Source organism: Coenobita brevimanus, chromosome 75 (assembly GCF_032717465.1).
Source record: "Coenobita brevimanus isolate Jiangsu-jjx chromosome 75, ASM3271746v2, whole genome shotgun sequence".
In the NCBI taxonomy this organism is placed as follows: Eukaryota; Metazoa; Arthropoda; class Malacostraca; order Decapoda; family Coenobitidae; genus Coenobita; species Coenobita brevimanus.
The window spans coordinates 8503491-8527932 of NC_137028.1; the positions used below are offsets into that span (position 1 = coordinate 8503491).

The following is a 24442-nucleotide window of genomic DNA, read 5'->3' on the forward strand; positions in this document are numbered from 1 at the left end:
CCAACTATTCCATCCACCTTCACATTCCCTATTTTACCATTCATATCACCGATCAGAAACACTCTCATTCCTTCCAAACTTTTCCATGCACACTTCCACATTTGTCCAGAACTCTTCTCTCACTCTGCTTGCACGATCTTGCGTTGGCGCATACACATACACAATCGCTCACGTTTGTATTCCAACTTTCAGTCTTACCCACACAATCCTTGACCCAACTGATCCATACTCTCTTATGCTCTTCTTCCATCTTTTACTCACAACTATACATACTCCTTCTTTTGCCCTCTCATTCTCACCTACTCCTGCACATATACCCCATACTCCCATTCTCTCACACTCTCACCTTCCCATTTAGTTTCAGTTATTCCGCGTACATCAACTTTCGCACCCGCAAGCACCTGTCTCTCTCTCACCTCATCATTCGCTCCCCTTACATTCCATGTTCCGATTACCATGTCCTTTGTCCGGTCCTTGGTCGTCATCTTTTAGTCAGTCCTTGTCCGAGGCTTATTGTTTGCCTTTTTAGTTAGTTGTTTTCCGGGGAGGGGCACTAACCCTCCGCCAACCCTTTTAGTCGCCTTTTACGACAAGCAGGGATGCTGGGGGAGTATTCTTGAACCCCCCCTACCACCAGGGGGGTTTGTAAACCTTTTTATTTGATAATATTGCCTGTTTACCTCGACTACATAAATTGCCAACTACTTTTTCTAACGGGTTTCCTACTATCGAGGTGCATTGATGTGGGGTGGGGTGTGTGGATTGCTGATATAAGTTGCTTTGTGAGTTTTATGGATAGCATATTATATGATATAAAATATTTTATAGTTTATTTAGCGGTATATTGCCTTGAATTTTCTCATTTTGCTTTGAAACTTTACATATACGATCCCTACAAGTGTTTGTTTACACTGGCTGGCCGTCACCGTGACAGGTGTTAGAGCCGCCGGCGTGGTTTGCAGACGTGGCGTGTTGATCTGTCAAGCAAGGTGCGAGTAAAGAGACGACTTCCTGCGAACTACATTGCACTATAGTAGGAAAAGTTGGTAGGTGCATTATTGTATATGGTTGTGACTAGGAGAGGGTGAAAGAGACTTATTATATACAGTGTTGTGTGATGTGAAGTAAGTTAGATAGGCTTAATAAACACTTTGATATAACAGTTTTCAAAGGTATACAGTTTATTAGGTGAAGCTTAGCTCTTCTGTTTTTATGTTGATACTTATGGCCAGCACATAGAAATGACCCACCACTTGGAACCTTTTTTCGATAGATTGGGTTCCATTGAGTACCAGGCTGGAAATATATATATATATATATATATATATATATATATATATATATATATATATATATATATATATATATATATATATATATGGTCAATTTATTGTATTGGTCCCTCAACAATTTTTTCGTACAATCTGGGTGTTTCCAATGGTTTTTGGTGTGAATCGTTCGATTTTGACCTTCATTTCTATTGGAAATCAATACTGTAGTTTCTGAGATGTGACTCATTTTCTGTTATCATTGAAGCTACTGATATTTTACTGAAGTTTTTGTCAAACTCATCAATAATCACACCAAAAACCATTGGAAACACCCATGTTGGGTGTTGTTTCAATACTGAAGCCCTGAAAAGAGGGCAGGGTTTGAAGTAAGTAAAATAATCCTAACCTAACCCAACCCAACCTAAACCCCCCTTAACAAGGTCTAACTTACTCTGGATATGGTGGGTCAGACTCCACTGGCGGCACACCCAGAGATGCTTTTCTTGTCGCAGCTGAAGTCATACGTGACAGTGAGGACATTCCACCTGACTTGGAAAGACGCTGTACCGATGCAGAAAATCGACGAAAGCCTCAGGTTCTTGGTAAATAGCCTTGAAAATCTCCCAAGGCTTCAGTGCCTACCCAGTACACGGGAGAGACATGGCGGGACTGTCTTTTGAATGTGGCGGAGTGCGGGAAACTTCACTCATTGGCAGAAGGAAATTGAATGTGATTGGTTGATGAAGAGGGAGGGATAACTGTGATTGGCTTTCATAAGTCAGGTGATTTCATCGCTGTCAGGTTGGTGTAAAACATCATCGAATGCATATATAAGGGTTTAAAATGTATATAAAAAACTGACAACAATGTAAGAGGGACTGCTGCTGCTACTGTTGGTAAACATGGCTGCACGGCAGCACAGTTCAGGCTCTTGCTGTACTGAAGGAAAAAATCAGTAATCTTGTAAACTGTTCATTTTCAAGAGCAGCGACACATCCTGGTGAGTACAGCAAAATGAGGTACATAAGCTGATAGGTAGAATAAGTTTGAGTATTCTGTGGGACCGATACTATAGTTTGACCACATATATATGTATATATATCCCTCTATGCTGGCTGATTTTGGATTTTTCCTGGCCTAATGGGCATACATCAATATAAGATCTCTGGCACTAATAAAAGTAGCTTAATCACCAAAGCCAGAAAGTTGGTTGAATCAGGTCAGGTTGGTACCACTCGACCTCTGAAATCTTCAAGGTTACTGAGACAGCAGAGTGGCTGTGAGCTTGTGAACTGATTTTGGATTTTTTTTCCTGGCTAAATGGGCATATGCATCAGTCTACATGAAACTTTACTGGATAGTAGCTATGATACCTACTTAAGCATGAAGAAAGTTTCAGGATGATATATGAAAAAGAGAAAAAAATATTCTGTAAAATCTTAATATATGTAACCTAACTTTCACTGACTACTGCTTGTAAGTGAGTAAACATATCATCATTTTAAAAATATCAGTGATTAAATTAATCGGTTACAAATAAAGCTCAGGGATTAGTTTTGTCAAGTATAGCTATTATCCAGTAAAATTTAATGTAAATTGATGCATAATTTCATTTTCAACCAAAAAAATGAACTGCGTCCCCTTAATACATCAATATAAGATCCCTAGCACAAATAAAAATAATCACCAAAGCCAGAAAGTTGGTTAAATCGTCAGGTTGGTGCCACTCAACCTTTGAAATCTTCAAGGTTACAGAGAGAGCAGAGCGGCTGTGAGCCTGTGAAGATTGTCACTCACCTCCTGCGCTTCTAAATCAGTGTTGTAGTATCAAACTTGTAATTAATTATATCGTAGACGTAGCCGATCTGTAGTTAACAGAGAGTTGATTTCTAGGTGATAATGTTGTACTTGTCATCGATGACAGGAGAAAGATAAAGATGAATACTGGGGATTGATTGTAGTTTATTTTCCTCAAATGGAATATCTCAAGAGAAATATAGTCTAGCAGAGTGTAATGGGATGAGAGTTACTTGCTAACTCACGCGCATGCATTATGCCTGTCTCTAGACCCCATTCTTGCTCTCTCTCCTAACTCCTTCTGCCTGGTAACTCCTTCTCTCCCATTTAGGAGAGATTGTGTTACGTGTAATGCACGGTTGAGTGAAACTCTCGATTCCGGGGGCTGTCCTATCAGGCGTCATGAGGTGCTGTCTGGTATTCATGAGAGAGAATGTGTGAATGTCATATCCATCGGCCCCTAGCCATGACTTTCAATTAACCTCTAGATTACATATGTATGCTGCTAGCTATTATGTATTGTATTATGATATTTTAGAGTCCTCGCATCGTATGCATAATGGAGAAATGTCTGAAGTTAACAAGATACGTTATTACTTTCCGTTTTACGTTGGTTGCATGCAATGACTTCTCGGTGCTGCAGGACATAGATCTGTGTCACTGGCGTTTTAGAGGGGGACATAGATCTACATTGTTAATGCAGTAAGGGTCATATGTGGTTTGTGTGATTCCCTTAAGCCTAGTTGCCTCAAATTATTTTACTCTCATTTAGCCGTAGAATTTTGGGAATACAGTAATAGTACTAATATCTGATGCAACCCCAGGCTCATATCTTGGCTTAAGTTGTCTACTTGCAGCGGAAAAGGGAGGGAGTTGAGAGACATTTGTATAACTGGGCAGTGGCGCCAGTTGGTTATGTCAATGCCATCATAAGGAAGTGTCCCTCCAGAGCACCAGTTTGGGGGTCTTAATTTAGAGTGCTTTAAAGTAATCATTCTGTAAAACATTTATTTCATTCACTCTGCAATGAATGATTTGAGAATGGAATACTGTATAATATTTTACTGCAGGTTGAGTTTCAGCCAGTCTTAGCTTGCAGTAGTAGGGTATCAGTCAGTCACACTGCAGCTTAGTGCTTGTGGGTGAATTTGAAATGGGATTAACCCAGTTTATCTCATTACTCCTGTAAGTTGTTGTTGTCATCAGATACAATATAGAGTAGTTATGGTATGTGTTAAGTGTATAAAATTGATAATACTGAGTGGCATTGAACAAGGGAAGCTTTTCCAGTTCTGATATATAGGCCTACATATATTTTTTTTCAGAGTACACAATGGTTATCAAGAATATTTGCTGCATAGGTGCTGGATATGTTGGTGGTCCCACTTGTAGTGTCATCGCTTGGAAGTGTCCCGATATACGTGTCCATGTTGTTGACAAGTCAGAACTAAGGATCAAGCAATGGAATTCTGGAAAACTGCCAATTTATGAGGTATTAAATAATTGTCTTATACAGTAATAACTTTAGTTATGGTTATTTTTCCTGCATCACAATGAACTGAGATTATAAGTGTGGCATGTGCTTTCTGTCCTGTTCTCTTTTTTATCCAATTTTTAGCCCTCTCAGTACAGGATGTCTGTAACAGTCATAGTCACTATATCACAGATATATTCCATTTTCTTATGAGGTTGTAAACTCTATATATATATATATATATATATATATATATATATGCAGTATTTACAGTAACCTCTCAACTAACACGAGTTTAAAAAAACGCGTTTTCGTTTTAATACGAGCAAATATTTAAGGAGATATGTTTAACAATAGATAGAGAGAGATGGATGTTTAACAATGGTTTCTCGATTTAATGTGACGACACGTATGTGATGGTTTCAAATTAGCCGCACGCGCTTTGGACAGTCCCGAGCTGATAGACCGTGTGTGGCAGTTTATACATAAATCAATCAATCAATCAATCATTTCCTGTGGCACCCTCGGGGATGCATAGGGCCTCGATGAACTCACACCACCACATCCTATCTTGTGCTAACTCCTCAAGATCTCCCCAACACTCATCTCCAGCTTCCCGTCTCATTGTCCTCACCCACGTCTCTTTTGGCCTTCCTCTACCTCTCCTACCAGGTGCCACCCACCCTGGTGTACCTCATACTATTCCCTGTCTCCTATACACATGTCCTAGCCACTTCCATCGTGAGAACCTAACATATTCATCAACCGGCTGCACTCCCGTTATTTCTCTAATTCTACTATTTGGTATCCTTTCCCACCACTTAACTCCTAATATTCTTCTAAGTGCTTTGTTTTCAAACACCAAGAATTTATTTTCCATAGTCACTGTGCTGTACCAAGACTCGTGTCCATAAATTAAGATACTCCTAACCATTACTTTATAAAGTTTGATTTTTGTATGCACAGAAAAATTGTTATTATTCCAAATATTTTTAAGCATTCCCATTGCCTGATTAGCCTTCTTTAACCTTTCCTCGAATTCAAAGTTCAAAGAACCATCCTTGGCTAAATAAGTACCTAAATATTTAAACCTATCAACTTGCTTTACAACCATACCTCCAATTACACATTCCTGCACATTTTCCATATTCATATTGATTATTTCAGTTTTTCCACAATTAATAACCAAACCCACCTTGCGACCTTCACTCACCAAACAGTCTAACACTCTCTGCATCTCTTCTGGCCCATCACAAATCAAAACTATATCATCTGCATAATCTAAATCCAAAAGTTTCCTGTTCTCTCCCCAAAGTATACCTGCACCGGTTTCTGTTCCAACGCGTTTCATAATGTAATCAATGACCAATATAAATAGTAAAGGCGATAGAACACCACCTTGAATTACTCCGGACTAGACTTCAAACGAATCACTCAGACAACCATCAACCATCACTTTACAAAATGTGTCCTCATGCATGTTCATAATGACCCTCACAAACTCCTCTGGTATTCCATAATGTCTCATGATCTTCCCCATAGTCTCTCTCGAAGCACTATCAAAAGCCTTTTCAAAATCAACAAAACAAAGACTTAACGGTACTCTCATTTCATTAACTTGCTGCATCAAATGCCTAACTATAAAGATCTGATCATTCCAACCACGTCCCTTTCTAAAACCAGCCTGTTCATCCCTCAGAATACCCTCAACCACCGGCTCCAACCTATTTAACAACACTCTACTGAAAACTTTCAAAGCTATCGGTGACAAAGAGATTCCCCTCCAATTACCACATTCACTCAGGTCTCCCTTCTTCGGAACTTTAACAATTACACCATTCTTCCAAACTGTTGGTAGTAACCCCGTCACCCATATCTTATTGAATAGCTTGGTCAAGATCATTATTAATCTATCCCCCTCCACTTTAAACATTTCCGGAAATAAACCATCCTCCCCTGGTTCCTTATTATTCTTTAACTGTTTTACTGCTTTCTCCACTTCTACAAGCCTCAACTCTCCTGTTTCTATATTTAAATCTTCCTGAGCAGACGGTATATCCTCTTCTGGTGGTATTGGTCTATTAAGAACTGTCTCAAAATGCTCTTTCCATCTATTTTTAATATCTCCATCTTTGGTCAATAAATTTCCTTCCCTGTCTCTAACTGGTATTTCCTTGCATTTACCTGCATTACCACTCAGTTCTCTAATCGATTCATATGCTATTCTTTGACTCTGTCCATCATTTTTGTTTATTAATATTTCAGTCTCTGCAACCTTTTCATCCACACATCTTCTTTTATCTCTCCTAGCTAAGCTTCTTACTTCTGAATTCAAACTCCAGTACGCAGCTCTTGCTAATTCAATATCTCATTCATCAACGCATTGCATCTCACTCCTCAATTTAGCCTCACCTCTCTTTTTTATCATATGCCACGTTTCCTCTGATATCCATTTCTTTCTCCTGAATCTATGTCTCCTTCCAGTCGTACATTCAGCAGTCTCATGCAAAACTTTGTTCACATCCTCCCACATCTCATCTACACTTCTCTCCCCCTCTTCCAACGTTTCCAACACCAAAAACCTATTTCTGCATTCTAATCTGAATTCCTCCTTTTCTTCTCCTTCCCTTCTAAGCTTAACAATATCGTATCTACCAACACCAGATTTTTCCTTCTTCTGATTTTTAAGTTTAAACCTTATTTTTGCAATGCTGAGTTGATGGTCACTACCAATATCCGCTCCCCGTTTAACATGAACATCTAGCAGAGAACTTCTATGCCTCCTACTGATAGCGATGTGATCAATCTGATTTTTATATTTTCCACACGGCGACACCCAAGTTGTCTTGTGTATATTGCAATGCTGAAAGAGTGTGCCCCCGATGACTAAGTCATTTGCTAGACAGAAGCTTCCAAACCTCACTCCGTTTTCACTCATCCTACTACCAATTCCCATCTTACCCATACATGCCTCAAATCCCTCATTTGAACAGCCCATTACTGCATTAAAGTCTCCAACGCAGATCAAAACATCATGTCTAGGTACCCTTCCTACTCCTTGCAACTTTTCATAAAATGTGTCTTTCCTTTCATCGAGTGCATCATTAGTAGGTGCATAAATACAATTTTGTATTTGTCTGTAGCTTAAACTGGTTTTATTCAAACTATAATATTCGAAATTGAAGTTTGGCCCCATTCTGAGCATTTGGCTCATTTTCGGACAAATTTGGCCAGGAAAGTGATGGCAGATGTAAATTGTTACTTGATGCTGCAGAACAGAAAGAAGAAAACCACTCACACCAAGGTAGAGCAGTTCTTTATGAAGAAAACAGAAAACTTAAGGGAGTTATCTTCATCACCAGTAGCACGGGAGTCAGAGGAAGAGGAAGAGAAAGGACAGCAGAGCTAGGAGGGACAACAAATTTAGGGTGGGGAGCAGCAGGAGGTGAGCTAGCAGGATGAGGAGGGACAGCAGCAGATGACGAGTGATGCGTAGATGAAGTGAGGTTGTGTGTTGTTATTGTTTGTGACCTTCTGACTGTAATGAAAATGTTGCTTTTACTGTAGTGTTTTTATGACCTACTAAGGCAGCAATAATGTTGAGGAACTTTCACAATGCCGTGAATGAAGCAGAATTGAAAGAAAATCCATGTAAAAAATGAAAACAGTATGTATTTGGGGAGAAGTAAACAACGCTGCGGCCCAACTAGGGCTTAAATGTTGTTTATTTCTCCCCAAATATACTGTTGTTTTTTATGTGGATTTTCCTTCAAATTAATATTGTTGCTTTTAAGTTTAGAGTAGCATAACTCCCCAAATGGGTAGACTTTCCCAGAGTCCACATAACCCCCAATATTGCCACTGTTTCTTATGAGAAAATTATGTTTAAAAAACGCGTTTTTAACTAATGCAACCTCTCCAGGAACCTAACCCTTGCGTTATATGGGAGGTTACTGTATATATATACTCGGATACGTTTGTGTGAAGTTGCAGAATGTGGTGAATGTTCTGGCATATCCGATAGAGCCAGGCTTCCGCTGGCTTGAATGATGAGTGAATGGAAGTGTGGCCCATTGGATTGGGCAAGTTTGGGCTGTCTGGACATTGCTACTCCTCACCCTTTCCCATGGGTGGGAAAGGAGGTCTGGATAATGATGTTGATGATGATGATGATGATATATATACTGTATATATATATATATATATATATATATATATATATACAGTAGGCTCGCACAGTGCGTGTCATCACAGCGCGTGAGTGACCAAAAATCATAACAAAAAACCTTGAATGTGCGAGTTTACCTCACAGAACGCGAGGTAGAGGCAAAGAGTGGCTCTAAAATGCCATTTTATATTAGTACGCGACCACCCCTCACACAGCGCTTCACATGTCATCATGTTGATGCGCAGAATTTCCCTGGCATTCTACTGCGCAGCTTGGGGTACAAGGCAGCGGGCACGCCATAACAGTCCTGGCTCATGCACAGTGCAGATCTATTCTCTATAGCTAACCTGTCGTATACAATGTGTGGCGTTTTTTTTGCTGCTCCATCCTGGCCTGTACTTCGCCGCACCATGTACAGGGTGATTCAAAATTCTACTGTCAAAATTTGTGGAATAACTGTACATGTGTTAAGTAACATTTGTTATTCTATAACATTTACATAGAAATGCGTTATGTAGGAGATAGGTGGCTGATGAGAAATGTAGCGACACTGAGTCAGATACAAATAATTAAAGAGATAAAGGTCCTTTAGCAGCATGTGTACAAAAAACATGCAATCGGGGAAGTCCCAAACCTAGGCAAGCTGTAACACTGACATTGCATGAGTATTTTGAAGTCTTATGGTGAGCAATGTGTAGCTGCTACTTGTCAAAATTGTAGCGACACCTAGTTGGTAACGGTGCATGAACGTGGTATTAGCCATGTATGTAACCACAGCCAGCAGTCCGAACACCTTAATCCGTATCACAGTGATCACTGTGTAATGGTACACCTGTCATATGAGTGTGTACACCCTGAACCTGAACACAACGTCCTTATTATCATTTGAGGAAATCAAACCTAATCGTGTGTTGATGCAATCAAATTGGAAGTTGCTACAGCAGTGCAGTTACAAGGTTTGTTCGGGTTCGAGGCTTCCCAGGCTATTCAAATCCAGTAGGTAATGTAACTGGAAGGTATGCATACTGTATTGCATTCACATGCCCATTCTCTCTGTGGCTTCCAATCAGGTTGTGTATCAGTCGCCTCCAGTTGTCTGGTTACCCCCCTGCCATCCCTTTCTCGCCCATGCCACATGCTGTTACGTATTTTACGGTACAGTGCCATGATCACACGCAAACCCATAATTCTTACACACACTAATAATTTTGTTTTTTAATGGGATGCATAGTCCAGGTTTTGTTTTAGCTTGTAAAGTCAGCTTGTATGTATTCAGGCAGTAGGCCTCATTATTACAATGCAAATACCTAGGTGACCATATTTACATGATTGGCCGTAATTACGTGATAATGGCAGGTTATACTGTTATTAGGTGGTGTTAGGCAAACAGCTTGGTGTCTCACTAAGATGTTTGTAATGGTTATCTCATATTTACTGTACCATCACAGTTATCAAGCATGCAATGCTACACCTTCAAAGAACTGGCATATGTGCACATGAGTTATGGAGCAGCACATAGAAGAAATAGAGAAGCAGAGAGGTTGTATGAGCAACGTTTCCCACGGCAACGTCACCCACATTATTCAACATTTTCGGCTATACATAGACAGCTTAGAGAATGTTGCAGATTCTTTCCATTTACGTATGATGCTGGTAGACCTCGGGTTACTCGTACACTACACATTGAGGAGGAGGTGTTGGAGTCCGTTGGTGATAACCTTTGGACTAGCACTTGTGCAGTTGTGCATGATGTAGGGATTAGTCAGAGTCATCAGTATGGCAAACATTACATGAACAGCTGCTTTATCCACACCATTTCCAGAGTCTAGCTATCTATCTATCTATTGCCAGATGCCTTAATCCCGTACGGGGTGGCCACAAACAAATCGCCTTATTAAATGAGGCTGACTTTCCAAGACGACCACAGTTCAGTGAGTGGTTCATAAATCAAACACCACGTAATGACGATTTTTGCAGTTTAGTATTATTTACTGATAAAGCATCCCACACCAAGACAGGTATCTTTAATTCCCATAATGTACATTTTTGGGATGAGGAAAACCCACATAATGACTTGGGAAAGAGGACATTAGCAGAGGTTCTCTATCAATGTGTGGTGTGGTATGCTTGGCGATTTCCTATTAGATCCTCATGTACTTCATGGCCGTATGACAGATGAAATATTCATAGATTTCCTACAGAACATTTTACCATGTTTACATGAAGATATATCTGTAACCACACGCTCAGCAACTTGGTTTATGCACGATGGAATCCCTCCTCACAATGGTCATAATGTACGTGATTTTTTATATCGTGCATTTCATGGCAGGCTGATTGCAAATGACGGACCCATGGCCTGGCCATCACGCACCACAGATTTAAACCCTTTAGTTTTCTTTCCTATGGGGTCACCTAAAGTCCCATGTGTATGTAACACCACTCGACACAAGGGAAGATTTGCTCACTCAAATCCAGGGAGCTTGTGATCTAATTCGCAATACGCCAGGTGTGTTGGGTGTTCGCCAGTCTATGATCCGTCGCTGTAATTTATGAATTGAGCTAGGTGGCAGTCACATGAGCACATGTTGTAATTAGCCATGGGTTAGTTTAAAACAGAATCCTAATGTTGATAGGATTACCAATACTGCATTCCTGTGTTGGATACATATTTCTTGTGTGTGTGTGTGTGTGTGTGTGTGTGTGTGTGTGTGTGTGTGTGTTTATGTACTGTAATTAATACACATAACGTATGTGTGCATGTTGTCTCTTGTTTTGTTAGACGTACAGTATTACATAAGCATAACATATTTTACACACTGATAAAATTATATTTAGTTGACATGTTTTCATATGTACAGAGTGTTTACACTCCTTAAATAAGGTGGAAAGGTAATGCCTAAAACCTGGGACAGGTTACTGTGTACTGTAACTGTAAAATAAAACAAGGAACAGTTAATAAGAGTATCATTGTTCTCCCATACTTGGATGAATCACAAGTTTGTCCTTTTGTGTGTTTCATGCAAAATAGGTACACTCGTGGTCAGGAATACTTGAACATTAAAAAAAAAAAAAAAACATACAAATACTAGTGATTCTCTGTAATTTCTTCTGATTGACTGTTCATGTTCCCAGGATTGTTTGTCTATGTGTTATTATCACTGCTTTAAAATTTATACAAAAATTCCTGACCATGACTGTATGTCGTTTATTAGTGTGGTATTGGTAAAATGCATCAAAAGCCCCCATGTATGCCATCCGTCCTGATGAGTGGCAGAAAATAATGTGGTGTATGTCCAGCACCGACTCACAGTGGAATGATTCTCACACTAGACTGGTTAACAAACTGTCCAACATATGAAAGACTCATAGTATTGCCCTTTACCCCCTCCACCACCTCACTCTGGATATGGCGTAAGGCGGAGGGTGGGTGATAGTGTGTGGATGACACCATGAAAGTGACTGTCCACTAGTTATTACATAAATCTCTTATACCGTATTTTATTTCACTCTCTTCAGGGACACGATGCATAAACAAACGTAATCCAAATACAACCACTTTGTTCCAAACTGTAGTCACTGCTAAGTACAGGGAGGGAAGGGTTTAAACATGGGGGAGGGAGGGTGGTAAGCACGAGGGGTGGAAAGGGGATGAAGTGTTCGGACACGTTGGTAGAATTGAGTTCCATCCATCTCGCAGCATTACCAGCGCTCGTATGTTCGTCATTAGATTGCCATTATCTCTCTAAATATGTGTATTCAGATTCAGTGAATATGATACTGTATATATTTATAGGTCCATGTTACCTTTCCACAGTATTAATTGACAGTAGAATTTTGGATCACCCTATATATATATATATATATATATATACAGTACCCTCGCGTCCAACATGCGAGGAAAAAATTAGTACGATTTAATACAATTTAATTACTGTAACATGGGTGCATTAGCATAACACGCAAGGAGCTCCGAGAAGTGGGCAAAATCCGCAGAGTTCACCTCTAGCACGATCACCCCGGTCCAACATGGTCATACTGGACGTTCCTGTGATGCTGACAGCCAATCAAAACTTCTGATCAAGTTGCCTCCCCCACCCGCTAACGTGACGTGATCGTGATGTCGCCCAGTCAAAAATGCTTCTGCTCTCACGTGATGTTTTGTTTAAATTTCTCCCGCCACAGTGCCACTCAGTTGCGTAATTCGCATTGGAAGGTGCTTTTTTCTCGCAGCATTTTCTGCCCTTGCTACACTATTTTATCCTGCTCACGATGCCTAGGAAGCCCTCTGAGAACCCCAAGAAGCGGAGGCATCTCCCTCAGGCCACCAAGCTAGAAATCATCGAGAGGAAGAAGAAAAGGGAGAGGAAAGTGGACATCGCCAAGGCCTACGATGTGAATGAAGCCAGCATGAGGACCATAATAAAAAACCAAGACAAGATCCTGGCAGCAGTGAAGGCTTACGGAGTGCTAGGACAGGCAGAAGCAGGACCTTCCATGGATGTGGATGAGGATAGTGATTCTGAGTGTGATTTCGCAGGATTTATGAGGGAGGTTGAGGAGGAGCAGCAGCCATTACCCGCTAGTGACACCAGCAGCCATCCTCCGGGGACCCATTAGGACTACCTACAGCCTCAGATACCACCTTCCATTCCCAGCAAGCCCACCAACACTATCCTAAAAGGTTAGTTATCATTCATAGTACAGCACCATTTATTATAATTACAGTAGTACCAATATATGTAAAGGTATATGGTAGATATTTAGGGTGACTTTTCCTAGGGTTGCTGACATAATTCATTTTTCCCCATAAGCTCTGTTGTTTGTCCAACACATTCTTGGTCCAACACGGGACCTGTGCATGACAATATTACCATGTTGGACGCGAGGCTACTGTATACAATATACATATATATTAATATATATATATATATATATATATATATATAAATATATATATATATATATATATATATATATATATATACACACACAACACGCTCGCCCCGAACACGTGGGTGTCATTCCAACTGTGGCACGTTCGGCGCGAAACCGTGTAAATTTTAGCTACTCCTTATTTTGCTCCCTAGACCCCTTAAATGTGGTGTTTTGTTGTTATCTGCCATTGGTAATCATTATGAAGCACTTTAAGTGGTTAGAAGGTTTTTTAATGTTATAACTTACAAATACAGTACTGTACAGCAAAACTTCAACATACAATTATGTAAACACAAGGCAACATTCCAACGCCGATCTGTTTTGGGACAATTCGCTGTCACAATAATAAGTCAATTTGTCGTCATTAACCCATACAATCCTGCCATCGGCATGGTGCCGACGGTACAAAACGTCTCGAGTAATCCCAGCGACAAGATGGTGCCGACATCATAATTCGAGCGCTGTAGCACGTCTCTGACTGCTTCAGTCTAGCTAATTTTTTGCTGTGGAATAGCTTAATGTATTGGCAACATTGTGCACAAGAACTTGTAGCAATGAGTTTGGTTCTGCATGGCTGGGTAACATCAGTGTGTCATTGTCCGTCACAGAGTTAGAATGTCGCGGAAGTCACACCATTTTTCCGCCTCATTGGGCTGGAGGAGGTGGTTGACACTGTCACATGGATCCTCTGTCCCTTCATTTAGTGATTCTATTGAAGAGGAAGACCTGGACAACTCTTCTGGGGAGGAATATGAGCCAGTGGAGAAGGATATTGAGAATGGGGATTCCCCCATTCTCCTCCCCCGTTCTCTCTCATCCCGCCCAGCTGGGTGGGAAAACGTAGCTCACAGCTTGGGAAACTGGGCTAGAAACATGATGGACGGCCATCTTGCACTTATTTCTCCTATAAGGAGTACTTTTTTTGCTTTTCCTTGATTGTCCTTTTTGGATTGTTTTATGCAATAAAAAAATTTTCTGTTTTTGGTCCGGGATTGGTTGGGTATAAAATTGCAAAAATGCCTGGGATGGTGGTTAATGAAGACAGCTATGGGCGATGCCAGAATATAATTCAAATAATAAGTATTGATTAATTAATAATAAGTATATTCATAGAATGATGGGGAATTGTCCAGGGTTCGAATTGTCCTGATGGGAAATCGTCCATGTTTTGATAGGGAATTGTCTGACGGCGAATTGACGACGACAAATTGTCTGAGAACCTATTCTGACGCCTATCAAGTAAACTGGTTATAAGACTTTATTTCTTGCTTTAACATTACAGTTATCCCTCCACTATCCGATGTAATAGAGCCAAAGGCATGTCCGGAAAGTGGTCCCGTCCGGATAGTGGGCCCCTGCCTCCTGGACTGGTACTTATGGACCCTAACCCAGCCTAACTTTGAAAGCCACCTAAATTGCTCCCTGGACATGCATAGCACCTATTAAAACCTATTTAAGACCCTATTCACACCAATAATGGACATAAAGCATGATATAAATGAAAAGGAACCAAAGAATGAGGAATTAGAAGTGACTGTACCTCAGCCAGGGTACTTACAGCTCGTTTGTAGCCGCCATTTGTAAGGTTTTGGCAGTGGTGAAAATGCTCTTGAAGCACATACAGTAATCCAGTGTTGTGCTGCACTTACAGTAATTCTTTGCACTGTGAGTTATATCTGTTTAACACTGCACATTGTTAATTGCATCAGGCCAGTTTCAACTGCCAGGTTTGCATTACACAGTTAATCCTTTGCACTCTAAATTCTAATTTCATAACACTGCACAGCACTGTAAATTCCCGTGTGGCCTAATGGCGAGGTATTGCAGTTTATTCACTGTTTATTCACAAAAAAATGAGCACTTGTGGCTTCCATTACGTTAAGCTACCACTCCTGATCGAAGTTAGGCAATAACTGTTTGGGTGTTGGTGAGGGGGAAACAGAGTTGCCAGATCGCAATGACCACATTACCAAACTCCTCAGTTTTCATTACCAAATTTAACTCTTCATTACCAAATTCGTAAAGCTAGCATTTATTCTTCACAAATTATATATACAAGTGGAAATGTAATCACTTTTCTTATAATTAACAGCATGTTGATTATTTTCACGCTAAGTACGTTAGCAGATTAATCAGAGAGAGCAAACAAGCCACCATCTCCATCCTGTGTATCCTCATACATGTGAAAATCCTTTTGGTAATGCATTACTCTGATTCATTACCAAACGAATATTTCATTACCAAATTGGCCTACATTTGATAATGAAAAATACCAAATGGCAACCCTGAGGGGGGAGGAAGGAAGGGAGGAGGGTCCATGGTGTAACAGCTGTTCAGTGCCGCCCGGCAATTTCAAATTATGGGTGGGAAAAAATTAGGATTTTGGGGGGATTTTTTTTCTTTTTTTTTTGGGGGCCATTTTTGGGTTCCGAAGGTCCAGGCCCATAATATCTGGTAAGTGGGGATGTTTGGAAAGTGGGCATCCGGAAAGTACAGGGATTACTGTATTTAATAGAACTTCAACTTGCACATAAACTTACCAGAACAGTAATATAAATATTTAACTTACAAATACAGTACTGTGGAACAGCAGTACACAAGATCACTTGATCCAAACAAACCATGCATGCTGCGCTGATGTTCAAGGGTTTGGCCTTTCAAAGGCCTCTCTTGCATAAATTTATAGTTTTTGTAATGATTCTTTAATTTTATGTTGTCCTATACGTATCCCAGCACTTAACGTGTATAATTGCGAGCATGTTCAGCGAGAATGTGTGAGGTGGTTTGGCCATGTGGAGAGGATGGAGGATGAAAGACTGATGAAGAGAGTGTATGTGAGTGAGGTGCAGGGGGGTAGAGGGAGGGGGAGGCTGAGGATGAGATGGAGGGATGGGGTGTAGAGATATATGAGAGAGGGGGGTGTGAGTTGGGAGCAGGGCAGTGAAATGGCGGGGGACAGGGTGACGTGGAGGCGATATGTTTGTGGCCACCTCAAACGGGATTGAGGCGTCTGGCAATAGATAGATAGGTAGATAGATGTATATATATATATATATATATATATATATATACACATATATATACAATATATATATATATATATATATATATATATATATATATACACATATATATATATATATATACATATACATACAGTCAAGTCGCCTAAGGTGCGGTTAATTGGTTCTGGGCTGCACCCGTGCCGTAGAAAACTGCATCATACAAATAACTAAACCAATGGGAAAAATGCGGTTTGGTTCTGGACGTTCACCCAAAGTCCTCCTTTTCACCCCACTTTTCCCCATTTTTTGCCACTTTACACACACACACACACACACACACACACACACACACACACACACAATCAAGCAATCAGTCAATGCATGTATTACACACAAATTAAACACTGAAATAAGCACAAAAAATGGGAGGGTGAGCATATAACAAGCTGTCTGGCTACACACTGAACAGTGCTTGAATGGCAGGCAAGGGCTGAAGTTCGCTCTCCAACCGCCAGGGGAATTTGCCCTCGCATTTCAAACCTTGGTGCGCCCACGCCATAGGTATAGTTTATGGGCGTGGTTTGTTTTTTGGGGTCTGGCACCTTGCCGTGTCATAGAAAACTGTGCCATAGTTCACGCGCCATAGGTGACTTGACTATATATATATATATGGTTTCTGCTGGAGTTTTTCCCAAGTTAGCCAAGAACTTGATGTTAATCCTTTGCTCAAGGCTCATTCTGTGACAGAGAGCATTTGACAGGAGCTACAAAACCACCTGTGAAAAGAAAGATAGTAGGTTAATTGAACTGCTGCTTTTCTCATTCAGTGCTGAGATGTTGGGCAACACTATGATGTACTTCAATACTGTGTGGCTGCTGAATTGTGTGATTAGCCGCCAAAGTCCCATTTCATTTTTTGTCACATCTCGTATATAAACATACATACATACATACACGGTATATACCGGTATGTATGTTACCACAATTAAATACATTATCTGGTAAGGCTGGGGGCATGTTTTCCCTGCTACAGCTATGCTTAACTATGTCATGGACCTTTGAGCCTGTGGCAGTTTACTCACTTACTTTCTAGTAATAGAAGGCTACAACATCAGCCAGATTACCAGTTACCTGTGCTAGGTATTACTTTAACTGTGCTAATACTGAACAGTGACTTTGATTGTGTAGATACTGTTGTTACCTCTCTTTGAGACAAGGCACTGTATTTGGGAAGGCATTCAACTGCTCCATCATGACCAGCCTGAACAGTGACTGACTGAGTACTGAAAGTTTGCAGAGCTAAAGTATGAACACGTGAGCAAGCCTGGCTCCCCACCAGAGCATAAGGAAGCCAGTCCTGCCTTCCCATCCTTCACACTTATTTTAAGGGAATATATGATGTTAGGGATACATACTGATCCAACCCAGTAGGCCCTCCATGATATAGCTTAAAAGTCATGGCATGGAATGGGTTAACCCGTGGATTGCGAGTCACAGCTTAGGCTGGGTAGCATCACTTTGCGAGCCACAGCTCAGTCTGTGCTAGCCTTCCAGTGACCGTGCATCACCGCTGATTACTCAACCCCTACACAAACTTATGCGTGGTGCTACGCAAAGATGGAGAGACAGAGATTTTTTCTTTTTCACCAGATGATGCTCTGGATGTTTATCTTCAAGTTTATAATAAATGAAAACAAAAACAAAAAATTTTTTGTTCATTTTCTCACTACACCCCTATGCAAACTTACGCATAGCGCCACACAAAGATGGAGAGAGAGAGAGAGATTTTTTTTTTTTTTCACCAGATTATGCCTTGGATGTTTATTTTCAAGTTTATAATATACAAAAAAATAATAATAATTTTTTGCACTCCACAGGGTGGGATGAAAAAAGGTAATTGCGCAATCCACAGGTTAAGAGAAGACTGTACTCCCTTTTGCAGCGTCAGTACACTCTTACTGCCTAACTTACAACGCCTGTTTTGACCGGGTCCAGTACTCTCGTCTCACAACCATCCAAGTCCATTCCTCCTACTTCTCTCTACCCTCATGGCAATAAATCTTTTGGAGTACTCTGTAACTTAAGCCATCGCACCTCATGCACTATTTTACTTACAATGCCTGTTTTCAGTCCCACATTCTCCCATCATCCAGTCCATCTGGCCTGGTATATTCCATTCACTCCAATTTTTTTTTTTTTCCAGGGAGAAATCTTCATTTTGCAACCTGTATTGTCCACCTCTTATTCCCTAACCACATTTCAGCCTGTCTCACTCACACACTTGCCATCCACCCCACCCATCTGATGCTCACCATAGATAAAAAGTTATAATAATGTTTAGAGTACAGTAGTGTAAACCTGGGTAATTTTGCCGCAACGCAAATAATTGCACTTCAGAGGCCCTTAGCTCCCAAACTATTGCAAGGATTTGGCTTCTGTTGGGCTTAGGTTTTAGGGGAATGCAGACCTAACATTGTCATGTGAATTATTGATCCATTGTGCTAAAAAATGACAGAGAAATGAAATTGTTTACTTAACATTTTCAGCATTTATTCATCATTCATTCATCATTAGATGATGATTCAGCATTTATTGGATCAGTAAAAACTAGAAAAAAAATTATATTCAATTTACCCATTATTTACATATTTCAGGCTAAAAGTGGTTCAGAACCATTTGCGTTGTTCATGCATGTATGCATGCATGTATACACACACACACACACACACACCTATGGTTTTGTTTTAAGTTTAAAATATTGTAAGTTAATATAGACTACCAAAAATGTAAAGATTTATTGGGAAGAATATACATGAATGTTTTGTAGTATTTTTAGTAACAGCTGTTTTTGCTACAGTAACCAACATCCAACATGGCCGAAAATGTAAACACTGAGGGACTCGAATTTCCAGGATTTGATAGAAAGACTAATATTATGGATCTGGTTAAAACATTGATAATGAGGATTAGTGAACTTGAAAAGTGGAGAATTTAGTGTTAAAGGACATGTAAAAGAAAGTGGAGAATTTAGTGTTAAAGGACGTGTCTGAGAATATGGAAATTACTATACACAGTCTGATCCAGTCCAATGAGACGGCGAATGAAGAAATCAGAAATTTGAAGCGTGAAAATGTTGAATTGAGGAGGAAACTAGAAGAGAGTACTAATAAAACAGAGAAGGTGTGTAGTGTATTAGAAGAACATAAGGCAAAGTGGGCACATGTAGAAGAAGAACAGAAAGAAGTGGTCAGCTTAAGAGAAATCATCCAGGAAGAAAGGGAAATGAACAAGAAAAAGATGGAAGAAAATGTAGTGAAAATACTGAAGAAAAAAGAGAAAATAGTGAGAGAAACTGTAGAAAGGAACAGATGCATGGTAATATTTGGAAACAGGGAGGAGGAAGAAAAGGTTAGATTCGTGAGACTCGAGAGAGACATGAACCTAGTGGTAGGTATATTAGGCAAAATTGACCCTGAAGGAGACAAGTGGGTAAAAGAAATTGAGGAAGTAAGGAGGATAGGGCCTTATAGGAAAGGGGAAACAAGACCAGTGAGAGTCAAGTTAACATCAGAAAGTTTAGTAAATGATGTACTCAAAATGACCTGGAAATTAAGCAAAGAGGCTGGAATGGAAAATATTATAATAAGAAAAGATTTAAATGAAGAAGAAAGAGAAGTTTTATAATCAATGAAGGATCAAGTAAAGGATAAAAATGATAAGAGGACAGAGGAAGAATGTAATACTTTTTTTTGGAGAGTATTGGATATGAAAGTAAGGAAGTGGTATATGAGGAAATAGAAGCGAAGGAAACTAAGGGGGATAGCTGTGAAAGATTAGAAATTGTGGAAGTGGTACTGATGGAGAGAAGGAGAGAAGAGGGTATAAAAAACATGAAAAATAATTTAAAGGTGATATACACTAATATTGATGGTTTAATATCGGCCAGGCTTGAAATTAATGATTTCTTGAGAAAATATGAACCTGATGTCATGGGCTTTGTAGAGACCAAATTAAGAGAGGATATTGATGTTCATTTGGGAGATGGTAAATACAATCTGTGGAGAAGAGACCGAAAAGAAAAAACGGGAGGAGGAGTGATTATAGCAGTGAAGAACAACATAAATGTAGATACCGTGGAAATGGGAGAAGGCAAGGCTGAAATGATATATATGAAATTAGAAACGAGAGAAAGTGAAGAGAGATATGGCGGTAGTGTATGTTCCCCCTAAGACAAGATCATGGAATGATGACAAATACCATGAGATGTTGTCAGATATGGCTAGCTATTTACAAAAAATAATTGAGAAAAGCAATAATATAATTTTGGTGGGTGACTTTAACTGTAAAGAGGTGAACTGGGAGGAATGGGACTCAGGAGACAGCGAGGATTCGTGAGGCACTATATTATTAAATATAATAGTGAATAATGGGATGACAAAAATGGGTCAGAGAAGAGACATGGTTCTTAGGTGAGGACACACCAGCAAGGTTAGATTTACTGTTTACCAAAGAACCCGATGTAATAGAATCATTGAAATATTTCTGGCCTATAGGAAAAAGTGATCATGTGGTCATTGAGTTCCAGATGATAATAGGGAACGTTGAGCCAAGAGACGAGCTTCATAGACAGGGAAGATACAACTTTGGGAAAGCTAATTTCACAGGACTGAGAAACATTTTTGAAAATGTGGATTGGAGAAAATTCAGAGAAACAAGAGAGATACAAAGGAAGTGGGATATCTTTCTAGACCTCTACAATTTGGGAGTGGAAAAATTTGTACCAAGAGTAAGAGGGAAAGAAAACAGGAAAAAGGAGTGGTTTAATAGAAGGTGTATGATAGCAAAAAAAGAAAGAGATAAGGCGTGGAACAACTGGAGAAAGAGGGGCAACACCAGAACAAAGGAAGAATATAAAAGAACTAGAAATGGTTACACAAGAATACGTAGAGAAGAAGAAAGGAATTTTGAAAAAGGTATAATAGACAAATGCAAGGATGAACCCAAACTGTTCTGTAGATTTGTTAATGGCAAATTGAAACAAAGGGAAGGAATCACTAAACTGAAAGTAGAAGGAGAGGTCTATAAAGATGTAGCAATGCAAACTGAAATAATGAACAAATGTTTCCAATCAGTTTTCACTAATGAAAAAGAGTTTGTGGAAGGGGAGGGAGTGACTAGAAATGTACCGGTGATAAAAGATATAGAAGTGGAGGTACAGGAAGTGTACGAATTATTGGAAACTCAAGATGTAAGGAAAGCCCCAGGACCTGATGGAATTTCTAATTGGGTACTGAAGGAATGCAGAGAACAACTGGCAGATAAAATTCACAGTTTAATCATGTGTTCTCTGGAAGAGGGGAAAGTACCACAGAATGGAAGAGGGCAAATGTGGTACCAATTTATAAGGGAGGAAACAGGGAAGAACCCCTGAATTATAGACCAGTGTCTCTAACCAGCATGGTCGCAAAATTGTGCGAGAGAATCTTGAAAGACAGATGGATAAAATATCTAGAAGAGATGAATATTTTGGCCGAATGTCAGTTTGGATTCAGAAGTGGAAGGTCATGTGTTTCTAACTTGTTGAGCTTTTACTCGAGCGATTGACGTGGTACAGGAGAGAGATGGTTGGGTGGATTGTGTGTACTTAGAGAAGGCCTTTGACAAAGTACCTCATAAGAGACTAATGTGGAAACTAGAATATATAGGAGGACTGAAGGGGAAATTCCTGGAATGGATGAGAGACTTTTTGAGAGACAGACAAATGAGGACAGTAATAAAGGATAGGATGTATGGATGGAGGGAAGTAACAAGTGGAGTCCCCCAAGGCTCGGTGTTGACGCTAGTAATGTTCCTGATTTACGTAAATGATATGGTAGATAGAGTGAACAGTTATGCAAGTCTGTTTGCTGATGATATAAAGATCTTGAGGAAGGTAGAGGTTGAGGAGGATTGTAAAATGCTGCAGGAGGATATGGATAGGATACATGATTGGAGCCGGAAGTAGGAAATGAAATTTAATGTAAAGAAATGTAAAATATTGGAAATGGGTAAAAGTACCAGGAGGCCATCAGTGAATTATTTGTTGGGTAATGAATTAATCACTAAAATGAGAGAAGAAAAAGACTTAGGAGTGCTGGTCCAAGATAGTTTGTCACCTGAAAAGCACATTAATAAGATAGTTAGAGAGACTTATAAACTCCTGACTAACATAAGAGTAACATTTCATTATATGGATGAGGAGTTGATGAAAAAATTGATAGTGGCCATGATCCGCCCCAGGTTAGAATATGCAGCGGTAGTGTGGTCCCCACACAAAAAGAAAGATATAAACAAGATTGAGAGAATACAAAGAACAGCAACCAAGATGGTCCCCAGTCTGGCAGATCTGTCATACAGAGAGAGGCTGGAAAAGCTGGATTTGCCTTCCTTAGAGGAAAGGAGAAAGAGGGGAGACATGATTGCAGTGTTCAGGACCATGGTGGGAGTAGATAAAATTGACCGAGAAGATCTGTTTTTGTGGGATAAGAGAGCAACAAGAGGACACGGAATGAAATTGAAAAAGTCAAGCTGCTTGAAGGATATCAAGAAATATAGCTTTCCTTACAGAATTATAGATTTATGGAATAGCCTGGACAAAGAGATCATCCAGTCTAAAAACTTAAACGAGTTTAAAGCTAAATTTGACTTACTGAGAAACAGCGATGGGAACCCACGAGCATAGCATATTTCGAGTGTATCTCAATTAGGTAAATTGGGTAAATACATAAGTATTTGGAACGACTTAGACAAAAAGGTGGTGCAAGAGAAAAACATTCATGTGTGTAAAAGTAAACTAGATAAATGTGGATATGGAGACAGGACAACGTGAGCATCGCTCAATTCCTGTATACTACAAATAGGTAAATACACACACACACACACACACACAGAACTAAAAAGTACCCTGCCATGCATTCGTGCCATGGGAGTCCCCTAGACCAACCTACCTACCGTGACACAATCAGTGAAACAGTCATGGATGCCATCGATGTAAAGTTTGCCCAGTACATGGCATAGGCCTAACTGTATGGTAGCTTAGGCTACCTAAGCCTAGTTATAATCATTTGTTTTTGAGATGTACTGTGGTATTATAGCAATAATAACAATAAATATTTTAACAATAACAGCAGCAAATAGTTCTCGGCTGAAATTGCCCCGTCGGGTGGGGTAATTTCGCCGCGAGACACTTTTTTTTTTTTTTTTAATCTGTGGCATGAGCCTTTTTTTTTTTTTTTTTTTTTTTCCAAACAATTATAGGTATCTTTAACAGAAGGGCTGAATGTATAGATAAAGCAATAAAAATGCCAACATTCCATGTGTGGCGATTTGTCTGTCTATCTATTGCCAGACGCCTTAATCCTGTAAGGGGCAGCCACAAACAAATCGCTTCCATGTCGCCCTGTCCCCTGCCATTTCATTGCCTTGTTCCCAGCTTACACCCCCCCCTCTCTTATACCTCTCCACACCATTCCTCCATCTCATCCTTGGCCTTCCCCTCCCTCTCCCCCACTCCACCTCACTCACATACACTCTCCTCATCAGTCTCTCACTTTCCATCCTCTCCACATGGCCAAACCACCTCAGTGTGTTTCTCCTAATGCTTCCTATCACATCCACATCCACACCACAATGCTCCTTCACTTCCTCATTTGTCAGTCTCCATGTGACTCCACATGCTTCTCGCATAACTCATTTCCACTGCTGTCGCTCTTGACTTCTGTCCTTCCAACAGGGTCCAAGCTTCACTTCC

General features: G+C 40.0%; 1 protein-coding gene across 2 annotated transcripts in view; it reads left to right on the top strand.

Annotated features, from left to right (window-relative positions):
• Positions 1-918: 918 nt before the first annotated feature.
• Positions 919-24442, top strand: part of sgl (UDP-glucose 6-dehydrogenase sgl) — a 98982-nt gene continuing 75458 nt past the window's right edge. The window contains exons 1-2 of one of the 2 annotated variants that reach the window (XM_080278860.1): positions 919-1046; positions 4394-4560. In XM_080278860.1, coding sequence (XP_080134986.1) covers positions 4402-4560 — 159 coding nt within the window. In that variant the 5' untranslated portion in view covers positions 919-1046; positions 4394-4401. The remainder of the gene's footprint in view (positions 1047-4393; positions 4561-24442) is intronic. The other variant, XM_080278861.1, reaches the window with a different exon arrangement.